At 39.6% G+C, this 13450-nt stretch overlaps 1 protein-coding gene across 3 annotated transcripts in view; it reads left to right on the top strand.

Moving 5' to 3' along the window:
• Positions 1–13450, top strand: part of ZNF462 (zinc finger protein 462) — a 96375-nt gene that overhangs the window by 63784 nt on the left and 19141 nt on the right. For all 3 annotated transcript variants that reach the window (XM_082075103.1, XM_082075101.1, XM_082075100.1), the window contains 2 exons: positions 10569–10833; positions 13019–13155. In XM_082075103.1, the coding sequence (XP_081931229.1) occupies positions 10569–10833; positions 13019–13155 (402 nt within the window). The remainder of the gene's footprint in view (positions 1–10568; positions 10834–13018; positions 13156–13450) is intronic.

Genomic DNA, 13450 nt, shown 5'->3' with positions numbered 1-13450 from the left:
AACTTGGCCTCATCTAGAGACTGAAATATAAATACATTTGTTTGCTTTGCCAGAGCTAGGCCAGGTACAAAGCTGCTTTACTAAGACCAGTTTCTGGGATTGTTGCTTAAGAACTGTGAATCCCTTCCCATTTCTGTATGGTTTTTCAAAGTGGATAATGCATAATCAGGATGTGTGTCTTCTACGCTACTTGACAAATGAAATCCTGAGGGTGCAGAGGGCCTTTAGCAGGTTTGCTAAAGCAATTTCATATACTCCTATGATGAGAGGAGAGCAGTGGGAAGCAAGGAGCCTTTTCAACAAAATTGTCTGGGCTGATGCCAAGAAGGTAGGATTGTTACAATGATTCACTCAGCCCTAGAGTCACGTATCTCTGTCTTCCTTCTACCTTTCAGAACAGAGGCAAGCCTTCCATATCCTCAGACATACTACCTTTGATTTTTTTTTTTAAATCCATACCATAGTTTGTAGCTGATTTGTTTATTTCTATTCACATACACTGCTGCTTTCAATAAGGGATATTTTTCTGACTTTCCAATCAGGGCAGAAGGTTCCTGTCACTCTTCATCTTTGGTGCTGTTTCTCTCTCGTTGTTGCTACAGTGTCTTGGTGGTTTATGGCTGCTGCTGTTTTGGGAAGACCACAAAAGTCAGAGTCCTAACAGCCTGGAAACCTTGTATTGGAGCAGAATACCCTTTTCTTTGTATTTAGTTCGGGATTTGTGTTCTTTCAGGGGGACAGGCTTAGACGCCTCAGTTTTAAAGTTTGAGACCTTTTTATTTGACTTTTGTTTGACTGGGGAGGCAAAGGGCCAGTAGTGACTACAGAGCACAGTCAGGCAAAGCAGCTTCAATACATAATTGCTTTAATTGCAAGATGAGTTGGAAGGATAGCATCCATGTTAAGGATGGAAGATGGTGATCTGCTTATTGCAGAACAGAAGATGTGTCTGCATTTGTAGTTACAGTCAGACTCGTCCTGTGTGCTGTAGGTGCCCTGTAGGAGTGATGCTGCATGTATCTTCTCACTCTGAAGTATCAGATTAACCCTTCTTCCTTGCAGGCTGCTTTTTTTCCCCAGCCGTGTTCCTTCTTTCTCTAAGCTAGACCAAGTTCCTGCTTTACCCTCAAACTTTGCCTGTCTTTCCTTCCCTGAGGTGCTGCCAGTGGCCACACTGCCTGTTGGTGCTTGTTAAAAATCTCCAATACTTGTTGGTGTGCCTTACTTCTTGTGGTCAGTGTTAAACTAATTATCAGAGGTTAGATGACACTGGAATTTTTCTCCTGCATCAGATCGGCAGGGACTGCTGGAACAAGTGCAGGACTTGTTCACCTCCAGGTTTACTGATCATATTCCTCACTGTTTTAAGGACCTAGGGCACTGGGGATGATGTTGTTCTCTGCAGCTATCTTCCACTGGTGTATAGCTGTTTGGCGTCAGGCCTTTTCCTACAGCGTGTTGAGAACATCTTTGTGGCTAGTGAAACAGAGGAAGATGTTTATTCTGTCACTGGCTGTGATCAAGGGGGTGTCAACTTGCTGCTCATTGTGCTCATTTCTGGTCCTGAGCTTTTTGTGCTTGAACTGAATAGGTAAAGACAAAAATTGAGATTCCACGCGATGGAGAAAGGAACTCATGCACTGGGAGAAACTTGCTGCCAGTCTTTGTATGGATTTGGCCAGCCTGCTCTGATAGAATTGATGCCATACTGAAAGACTTGCCTAGGGCAGACAGAATACAGAATAAGTTGTTTGGGTGGATCAAGTAATAAATGAAGGAAGAAACATCTTCTGGATTTCTTCTGGACAGACAGAAATGACCTGATTGCACCCATGGGGGAAAGAAAGAAGCATACCTAGACTTCTGTTTTTTTTGTTTGTTTGTTTGGGGTTTTGTTTGTTTGTTTGTTTTGTTTGATTTTGTTTGGCTGGTGTGGGGTTTTTTGTTTATTTTGTTTTTTGGGGGGTTGTTTGTGTTTTGTTTGGTTTTGGGGGGGAGGTGTGTGGGGGTTTTTTTGCTTGTTTGTTTTGTTGATTTTCTTTTTTTTTTTTTTGTTTTGTTTTACCCTGACGATTTTACTTTCTTTTGACTCTGATTTGTATGTTCAGGATAGGGGACAAAGTGGTAGGGGATGCTCTCTTAGCTGTCACATACTTTGGCTGTCCCTGGAATTTGTGATCAACTCTACGCAAAGTAAAAAGGATGCTATTGCTGGAAGGGATATGTAGTACGTCTTGACCAACGCTATGCAAGACAGCATTCCTGTAGGCTGCCATTCCCATGTGTTACTAGCCTTCTTCTTTAAGTTAACTGATACTGTTCTTGTCCCCTGAGACTCCAGTTGCTTTCTATTGATCTAAAACCTGCTAGAGGGATTTGGTGCTTGACAGAGAAGTAAAACTCCTTTGCTGGTTTAGCTCTGTTGAAATTGACATATGTCATCATCATACCTGATGGCCTGAAGTTAGATGTATAAGTAGCTGGTTTTATTTCTTCTTTAAGGGACATTGTTACTACATTTTGGTACCAATATTTGAAAATACTGCCCGAAGTGATCTGAGATCACTCAGAGCTGGTGATAGAAATTCAGTCTGTTGGCAATAATAATGATAATGTCAAAGTGCATGCTGAAGGTCTCCAGAACAAATTCCAAGTTTCCAAGCTTTATACTTAGAACAGGTCCTCAGTATCCATATATTGTCCCTGTAATTTTAGGACTAGTTTTAAAGGAGAATGCAAAAATGTAGCAGTTTATGAAGCTGGTTTTCTTTCCTCTCTTCATTTCAAGCTTAGAGGCAAGCGAGCATTTAGGCAACAGCAGCATGTGTGTTTGTGGTTATGTGTTTGTATTAATACAGATACTTAAAAGGACAGAAAAATATAGAAGGAAGTGTTGCATGCTCCTGAAAAATATCTGATCAATTGCCCTTAAAATTGAGAAGGAAATCATGGAGCGTAATAGCATGAGGTTGGTTTGGTTACTGGTGCCAAAAAAAAAAAAAAAAAAAAAAGCTCAGTAGATTATTGTCTGGAAGAAGAATCAATTGAAGTAGGAAATCTCTGTAAATTCAGAACATAACTTGTGACCAGTAAATCCTTTTGGCAGATGGGTTAAATCAACATCTTGTTTAAAGCTCTTCACAGGTCTGTTTGTGTTCCCCTCTTCTGTAAGTGTGCTTTAAGTGTGCTTCCATTTATGAGTTTGAGTTTAGCTCAACAGAATAAGGAATAGCTAGAGAACTTTCTGGGGATAGGTAAGCACATGAAGATCCCAATGTTTGACATGTAGCACAATTCTTGGTTTTTTTGTGCCACCTATTAGACAATGGAAATTTATTCCTTGAATAACAACTGATAAGAATATACAGTTGAAACATGACCAGCAGTTTAAACTGTTCACCATTTATAAGCCAGTGGCAGCAGATTATCAGCCTGCAACATTCTTGAAACAGAAGGCATGGGCAAACAGAGGTAAAATAACATGAATGGCAGAGGAAGGGAAACAGGATGCACTTCATTGCATTATCTCTGTGTTGTAAGCAAAAATGGCAATGGGCAAAGCAACCAGTGGGGTTCAAATGCTGTAGTAGCTGGCACTGATGTTGCAGAGGTTGCAAGTGGTAGAGCAGCTACTGAAAAGAGGCTGGTTTATAATGAGAGGGTTGTGTGCAGCCTGAATGTGAATAGTAAGTGGCCAGGTCACCTAAAAAACTGCAGGAAAGTTAAATTGACATGAAGCCAGGAAAAATTATGTTGTGGGGAGGATGGATGAAAAGAAGGGATAACTAGTAATTAAACAGCTATTATGATGAAGTGTTTCCTGACCCCTGAAATGGATCCTTCCAAATCACAGCATTAGCAGGGCAGGGTAATGATTCAGGCAGTGTTCATGATCATGTTGTACCTGTCTTGAACAGTGATGCTTATAGGAATTCCTGGAAGTGTTGAATACTCAAAAACAGGAGGGCATAGGAAGATATTTCACTGATCCTTCTCTTCTGATGGACATAATATGGTATAACTTACTTCATCAATTATGTTACTTCTTCCTAAGTCCTGTAGAATTCCTACTGCTTTTATTTGCATCATCTTATACAGAGAATTATAGACATTCTGCCATTGCATAGCGTGTATCCTGTCTCAGTTCTATTCAGAGATAGATATGCACATAACTCAAAAGGGAATTTGAAGTTATAAAGAAACATAGATATAGTTTTTCACCTCTTTTGAATAAACAAGATTACATAGTCCATGTATCTTTCTGGTTATCCTTTTCTGAGCCTTAGACATATGTGTAATAGCTTTCTCACAAAAGCTGGTCCAAAATTATCCAAGAAGTAACCTTTACAGATAATGATGAAATAAATTCCTCTAACAAGGTTTGGTATTGGTGTCTTTTGTTGTTGTTGGGGGTTTTTTTGGCATAAATCCTTCGAATGGCAATTTTATTCCAGGATTTTTATTTTCTTTCTTCTGTGATTACTCTTTTCTTTTGTGTTTGGGAGTGTGTGAACAAGGACACAAATTTTGTTTCTGTTACATCTCATTCACAACATTTAGCAATGTAAGGGTTCTTCAGTAAAAATCAGAATTTAGTTAGAAGATTAGGTTCATATTCGGTTATTAAACATGCAGTGATTAAAATTTCCTTGCACTGTATGGTTCCCTGAGCTTCTTCATGAATGCTTTGTTGCATCCCTCTGAATCTTAATCTCTTCGATCTTCCCCTCCCCTAGTTAATTTATTGCCAGAACATTTCACCCTCCCACATATTCTTCCTTCCAGGTCAGTGCTGCATGGCATGAAGTGAACAAATGTGTGTAGTCTTGACAATTTTTGTATGACACCATGATTTGCCACCTTCCCACTTCTCAAGCTGTTGCAATTCATTACTATATGCTATCCTACCACCCAGTGAGCTGCTAATTTTGAGTCCCATCAAATTTCAGAAGGGATTATGTTTCTAAATCTCATAAATTCCACTCTTAGCCTTATCTTATGCCTTTAAAAATAATTACTAGTTCTATCCTCCATGCTTTTGTCCATACATTTTGTGTTTGTTGATATTTGTTGGTATATTTTTTGGCATCTTCATTTGGTTTCACAAATATATTTCTATCCAGAGGAAACGATTTATCTGCTGCTTAATTCCTTGAAATTTATCTGTCATTCTTCGTAGAAATCTTCTCTTTATGTGAATGAATTCAGAGAAAAATAGCATTCCAAATATTTTCCTTCTAGTTTATTTAGGACTTTGTTTTGCAGATCCATAATGTCCTAGGCCTGTGTTGTTACAATGTTACTTCAAAAAAAAAAAAATTTTTTTAAAGCATTTTTTGTTATTTATACATTCTCTTTCTTCCCCCCCCACCACCCCTGCTCTCAGGAGCCAAACGCTCCCTTCCCCAGTTTCATTTGTCATACAAATGCTGATCTCTTTTGACTTTGGTTGATGTTTATCCCTTGATTTATCAGAAAAGCATTGTGAATTCATTTTTATCTCCCACTGCCTTCTTCTGGTCATTGAGCTGTTCAATTATTAGTAGTTTGCAAATACAACAAGCTTTCCTGCCAATGTACTCACACAGTTGCTTTTCCTGAACAGTGTTTTTCCCTCCATCTCTATCCCTCATTGTGCAGACATGCAGATACTTCTATTAGGTGTGTCTAGTTCTTTAAAAGGATGAAGCAATGGTTTGATTTTGTTCCCCTAACAGACAGTTTTCCTCTGGTTTCTTGGGTGCTGTTCAGTGTCTCTTACTTAGAATGTCCCGGTGTTTTTCTGGTCTACTCTTGTTTAAGGTCTCTTGTTTTAGTGTGTTTTGCTGTTGCGTATGCGTTCACCAGTAGCTCTGAGAATACCTACAAATAACTAAAACATCGTTTAGTATCTGAGTAAATTTCTGTATCTGGGTCAGAATCTCTAGTTAATATTTTCTTCTGAAAAGATGCCAAGTTTTCCTGTTTTTAGGTGTCTGAAACATGTTACATGCTGCAGATGATCCATGAAAACTTGGATTTTCATTTTGCTTCTGTGGTGTGTTTTCATTGTATATTTTTCCCCAGTGTATGATCCCAGGCTAATGCAGGTGTGTATCAAGCTGCGTTTTCATGATTGCATTGCATTGTAGTGGAGACTGTGAATGCTTTTTTGAATGAGGTAGTAACTTTCAGTATTGTTGATAGACTCTGTGCCATTCTTTGTGCCTGTACTCTGAATAAAGTTTTGAGGTGGCAACATCACTTACTGGGCATTTAAGTTGTTTAGGCACTGTGGAAATGCTTTCTGTCTTCACCCCGTGGAGAGACACTATGAGACTTACGTATGTATTATTACCAACACACAGTAGTTATTTAGATATGGCTGTGTAGATGGGGCACCATGTGGACAGTCATTTCTACTGCTTTCCTTTCAACTAGTCATTTCTGCATTTGGTTATGAGAATACTGTTGTGTACTGAGGGTAGATTCTGTGGTCTTTTAGATCCATAGGTGCTGGCAAGGATTACAGTACTTGCTAACCTTGTTATTCTTCCTGCACGGGTAGTCTGGAGGTAGATGTGATATGTGAAATCTCAAAATTGAGATTTGCAGCATCGCTGCTGTTCTTCCATTTTTTACTGCATCAATTACTGTTAATTTTTGCCTCTTAGCACCATTGTAGGTGTCCTTCCTTTTATGTCAGATCATCCCATGCTGTTACCTTGCTTTTGGAGTTCCATAGCAAAGTCCTTCCATTCAGTTTGGATAAAATTACTGTTAAAAATGGACCTCAGTGTTTTTGGTGTGGGCTTTTTATGTTTGATTGTTTTAAATCAGTCAGGGCTAAATATTCAGTTTTCTTTCATCGCATTGCATATATGAACATCCTGTGTTTTCTTGTGCTACCTCAGGGCTGTTCAAAGAAAAAAATCCCAATTTTTTTGCTTAAACTTATAAGGAATACTTCCCAGTTTACATTTTTCTTAATTTTTTTCCCTTTTGTGTTTTTTCTTTGTCTTCGTGTTTTACATTGCTTAATACAGATTCGCTAACTCTTCCCTTTGCTTATTTTAATGTCTTTCATCTGCTTTGTGACTTTGATGTGGGCTTCTCGTGCTATTTTACTTTTTTCAGGCATGGATGGCTAGACCCTCTTCCTGCTACAGGCCAAGGTTGTTAGCACTTTCCTAGAGTGCTCCCAATCCTTTGCGTGTGGGGTGCAGGAAAAAGACTGAGGTGGAACTTGCATGGTGTACAGCCATGACTCAATTGTTGGTCAGTTCTGAGGGAAAAGCTCTGCTCTCATCTTCATTCTCCACTCTTACATCCAGGCATCCTGTTGTTGTGCCAACACCACCAAAGGGTGTCCAGCCTTTTGGTGCACAACAGCTTGAGGCTTGTGTAAATGCTAAGGACTTGATCAACATCTTAAGTCAGCCCAGCACTGGAGTACATGCAGAGCTGTTTGGAACATCAGCCTGCTCTTCCAGGAGAAACAGAGAAGGTGCCTATGTAGAATTGCTCTGCCAGTTTAAGGCAGTGCTTTTGCTCCTTGGCTGTGGGTTTGCCTCCATAGTCCTTCTCTTGGGTACTGCTTTTGAAAGGTAAATAAAAGTCCGAAACCTCAACCCCATCACCTGTTTCTTATTTGCTGGCAGTTCATTCTGTGCTGTGTGCTAAAACACATGTTTGGAAACAAACTCAAGTCACTTGCTGTCTTTCCACTGTCTTCACTGGTTTTAGAGTGAACATGAAAAAGAGTGGTTCCCTGAAGCTGGTGGAAAACCTTCCATGCTGTTAGTCAGCTTTGGACTCTGTCCGAAGTGTTCCTGGTGGAGCTGGATTGCACTGGCATGCTAGGGTAACTGTCTGGCAAGCAAATTCTCAGAAACCAACAGAAGCACTATATACATGTTAATCCTGGGTGTTTTTCTTCACGAAGTGCTAAACCTTGCACTCCAGAAGGACTGCAAAATAATGAAAGCATTTGGCAAGGGAAAAGGGGAAGAATACACAGGCAGAACTAGGGACATGCATGCTACCATTGTTCAAGTGTAAGACTCTCCATATAAACTCTTTGGATGGCTTTTTTTTCTGTAAATATCATAACTATCTTAATTGTAACAGAACAATATGCTAAAAATTGTAAGATTGCCAGCATGAATCCTAGTTGAAAGAAAGTAAGGATTCTAATATTATAGGCAGAATTTGCTTTTGGCTATTGCTGATGACAAGAAAAGCTACTTTGTGTAGTTTTCTTCTGTGGGAATAGACATGTACATGTCTACTTTTGCAGTTTTCACACACCAGATTCCACGAAAGTATGTATATGTCCAATTGAAAGTTCAAAAGCTGGAATAATTGACACTAGATGACAGTGGAAGTAAAAACTTCTGGAGTACAGTAGATCTTACAAGCAACAACAAAACCTCCTTCTTCTGAAAAGAACAGTTTTTAAAACTTAGCAGTGGATATCACTGAGGCTTTAGCTAAGAACCTTGATGATGTGGTGGAATTGCTTGATTTTTTCTTCCTGATGGAAGGAACACTAAGCTACAAACTAGACTGTAATCAGTACCCTACAGTTAGTTTGGCTAGTAGATCTGTTTCCAGTGCTATGAACTTTTTTTTTTTCTTGTCAGGAAATCTGTCTAACTGTGTTTTGAGCTTTTAGAAGCATTGAACAGAGTATCCTAGACACCAGGCTGCAGGTATGCTCTGAACCATGCATCCTTTTGGAACTCATGGCCTGTTCTAAAAGAAGGCAAGCATGTTGTTGCTGCCTTTGAAGAAGAGACTTATGCAGAGGTTTGCAGCTGCTCAGGCCTGTCCTGTGCCAAAGTAAAAGAAGCAGGGAGCCTGTTTCAAATGCAAGGAAAAGAAATCCTTGACATATGAATGGGTGGAGCTCACTATGAGCCCTCATGGTGGGCAAACCTGCTGTAGAAGAGGTGGAAACAAGAGATGGTAAATGCAGCATTGTAATCCAGCCTCGGTTCACAAGGCTCAGATAGGAAAAACAAAAAAGTAGTTCATTCTTTTTACCAGAATCTTTCATGTCTCTGTCTTTGTCTTTGCTGTACACCTGGTGATGAAGCCTGGAGACATTTATCTCTTGCTTTGCTTTTGTTTTTGTGTTTGTTTTTTTTGGTGGTTGATAGTTTATTTTACGTTTCTCAGGCATGTATAACCCCTTTTTGTGGCAGTGAAAAAAGAAAGCAAGTATTTTACTCTTTTAAAGACAGGTGGAGAAGTCCCCACACTGAGTGCTCTATAGGCCTGCTTGCCTTTTGTTTCTCCATACTAATTGGCTAGAATGTATGGTGTTAAGTTCCCACAAGTGTCTCTGTTAGAGAATTCCTACATATCCAGCCTCGGGGAATTAAGCTTTGGAAAATGAAGTGCCCATCAAAGCAGGAGGTGGCTGGTACAGTTTGTATCCCACTTCTCCCCCTCCTCCACCCCCCCGCCCCCACCTTGCTTTTTTTTCCTTTTTCCAGAAAGCTTAAGAAAAGAGCCTTTTGTCTTCTTTCCTGAAAAGTTACACTGAAATTCATCTGTGCTTTATTCATCTGCTTTCATTTGTGCCATTCATGGGCAGCTGCGTGTTATATAGGACAAAGCAGATGAATTCCTAACCTCCATTCAAGCAGTGTATTGGGAAAGTTTCACCATCACTCTCCCCTGCCTTGTTTTTTGTGGGGGTCCAACTAAGTATTATAGCTTTCAGTTTAAGTACTGAGACATCTCTGGACTGTGTTTCTCCACATGCCATTAAAACAGTGTGACAGAGTTCTGCTGCATTGTAAAAGGAATGCATACATACAGATGTATCTATGTAAAGATATCCCTTTCTCAGTATAGCAAAATTTAGCAGCCTCTAAGGAAATGTGATTTAGAAGTTTACTGAAATTTATGAATAAATATATCTTCTTCCAATGATAACTTCATTTCAGGCATCATCAACTAGGAAAACTTGAATTTACCTTTTGTGAAGACGGTTTCAAATGTGACAGAATTGTATCATTTCACCAAAGTTTACTTTTGATGTGTAGTTCTTAAATAATTCCATGAATGAGGAGAAAAGAGTACCCATTTATTTATGTGCCTCCTTTTTTTTTTTTTTTTTTTTTAATATAAGCTATTTACATGTATCTTGTGCCAGATCTTCGTCTGGTGTAAAGTAACAGAAGATATTTGAAAGGATCTGGTTTGATTTATGCACCAAACACATAAACACTTGACACTATGATTTATGTGCTCTACCTCCACAAATTAAAAGTGTCTTAAACCAGACTTCTTTTTAGACTGCTTTTCAATCAAATCTGTCACTGCTTCCCTTTCCAAATCAAGATCTAAAAAGCATAATTTATACTGATTACCTTAAAGTTGTAGAATACATATTAGATATGATTAAGAAGTGCTACACCTCTTTTACTTAATTTCTTCAGAAAGATATCAACGGATTTCATTTCCAACATCTTTATCAACCCACTCTGAAAGCCAATAGGTGCTGGAGCAGACCTCAAACCTTTCTAGATTTGTTGATCCACCTGGAATAACAAGTTCCCTCTTTTTCTCTGCAGACTCTTCGTACTCTGAGCCTCCTGATGTTCAGCAGCAGTTGAACCACTACCAGTCTGCAGCTTTGGCCAGGAACAACAACAACATCAGCCCAATCCCACTTTCTGGGAGTGCTGCAGGAGTGGAAAAAACGGAAGCCATCCTTAACTGTGAATTTTGTGAATTCTCCTCGGGTTACATACAGAGCATTCGGCGTCATTACCGTGACAAGCATGGAGGGAAAAAACTCTTCAAGTGCAAAGATTGTTCCTTTTATACAGGCTTTAAGTAAGTACTGTGCAAAAGAGATAAACTGAACTCATAAGGGGGTTATTATTATAGCACTTGAAAAGACTTCTGAGATCTTTGAGAGCTGGCTGTAGCTATCAGTAACGTGGCCACCGCTGACCAGGGAGAGGAGCATAGGAAATGCCATGCCAGATCACAGTAGCATCCATGTAATCCATTTTCCTCTCTTCTAAAACAGCTGGTACCATCTGCTGCAGACAAAAGCTCAATAAGACCTTGCAGCAGGTTTTACTTGCTGCAGGAAATGGTACAGGTAGTACTTTTTCCTCAGCCTAGGCATTTAGAGGGCTATCCTTATCCTTAAGTGTGAAAGTTTGCTCTGCAAAAATAAGGTCATTTCCTGGTGCCACCAGCATGAAGCGTGGGATAATGAAGTGTCCTAGGGAGACAAGAGAATTTTTATTACCTTTCTGAAGAAACCTCTCTCATGTAATTTTATTTCTCCTGCCATCTGTCTAGCTGAAAGGCAAAGCATTCTCCAGCATATCTGTTAGCATATAGAGACATTTCAGAAAATCCAGTTAGATGTGCAAAATTTAAAAACTTGGTGTTGCATGTGCTTCTGTGTGTGTTTTTAGCTGCTGTTCCATAAGGGGAAAAAAAAAGGCCTGTGTACCTGTATTGTTCATCATTTCCTCCTGGTATGCTGGACCCTTGAGCATAACACCCTTAGCTGACGTTTGAGGTCTCAAACTTGTTCAGTTCATAGGAGACTGGTGACAATGAGCAGTATGACTTGATAAAGGGGATGAGTTTTGTGGAAGTACAAGCCTGAGAAAATCCATACGAGAGCAAGCTCTAGTTACATGTCTCTAGCTTCTGTTGCTTCAGCCCCTTGCTGCCTCTCTGGTATAATTTGCTGCTTGTGCTTTATATCCTGATTGCTGTCTGTCTTAAAGATTACCAGCCATTGCCAGGTCCACTCGGTCTGTTTGTATCTTGCGACTGCTATTTTCTTCTACCTGTATGAAATGAAATCATATTAAATCAAGCAGGATTTAAACACATTCATAGTTGCATAAGGGAGTAGTGTATTTTCATATGGTGTCACAAACCATCAGGGATTTAGTCCTTAGAAGCACAGCATATTTTTTGTCTTTTTCTAAAAAAATGGGGGTGTCAAAAAAATACCACACAAATCTTGTCTTCAACTCACCGTAGAAAATTAAATGCATGTAAGCACTCACTGGAGTTGCTAGAAATACACCTGTAGAATTCAGTGATCCCTGGGTTGGGCCTGAAGCCAATTTTGTTGGTAAGCTGCTTTGTCTTCAAGCTAAGAGTCTTGAAGAACTTCAGTGAAACTTCTAACTCTGGTTCAATGTGGCAAGCTCCTTAGCTTTTGCTAGCTTTACCGTTGCTTTAGGAAAAAATGACCAAGTGCCCTAAGTTTACACATGCCTCTAATTTCAGTGGTTGAGCTTATGGTTTGGTAGGTGTACAGTTAAATTCCTCTGTGTGCATGTCTCTTGCAACTTTTGAGTGTGCAGCCAGTATAATGCCAACATGATTTTTTCTGTTCTGAAGTACTGTGGAGTATTCATTCATTCCTCCACATTAATAAGTAGAGTATTCTTAGTCTTGGGTTTTCAGGTCCTTGTAGCTGATGCTTTAAAACTTAACGATACAATGCCAGCTCATTTTGAACACAAGTCTGGTTTGAATCCTGAATCTAAACATTTTAGTTGGTTCTGGGCTTGTCCTAGAAAGACAGAGCTGCTTACGGACGTTATCTGCCTCCAGAAATAAGTCTGTCCTCACCTCTGCAAGTTCAGAACAGTTGATAGATTTTGTTCAACTTGCTAAAAATTTAATCTTTGCCAGAGGAGGTACACTGAATTTTTCAGCCTGAAGACAAATTAGCATGAAAGATGGGAATTCTTTTACTACCTGCCCTATAGCAATGTAACTATAGAGCAATGCATGCAAAATAATATCTTGTCAGAATGAGTGTTTTGTTACTTGAGGATACAAGCCTGCAAATACCTCTCCTCATGTGTTACTCATGTGAGTAGCCCCACTGAAATGCCATGTGGCACTGTGAAGACAAGGCTGAGTGGTATCTGTACCATTTTACACAACGCATCCCTTATAGAGCTGTGACACTTCATCATTCCCTGCACACCTCTTCTGACTGCTTCCATCTCTCCCTCCCGTCTCACAGATCTGCTTTTACTATGCACGTGGAAGCTGGGCATTCGGCAGTTCCTGAGGAAGGACCCAAAGACCTTCGCTGTCCTCTTTGCCTCTATCACACCAAATATAAACGCAACATGATTGACCATATAGTTCTGCACAGAGGTAACAATATCCCTGTATGTGTCTGTATCTGATGAGGGGAATGCTGAACAATGCCCTTCTCTTTTAGACTGGTTTCATTAATTTTTTCCATCTCTGTACATCATTACATTTCCCCCTCTCTGTACCCGAGGACAAGTATGGTGAATAAGTCATCAGCCCTTGAGTATCTTTTTTTTTCATTTCTAATTGATGCATCTTATTTGTTTCCTGTAAAATTCAAAGTTACCGTGTGCTGAAACAGGGCAGATTTAAAATTGTTTAAGCTTTTCCTCTAGAGAGGTTAACAGTGATCAAA

Source organism: Streptopelia decaocto (assembly GCF_964273445.1).
Source record: "Streptopelia decaocto genome assembly, chromosome: Z".
NCBI classification, from domain to species: Eukaryota; Metazoa; Chordata; class Aves; order Columbiformes; family Columbidae; genus Streptopelia; species Streptopelia decaocto.
This window is presented reverse-complemented; position numbering and strand designations above follow the sequence as displayed.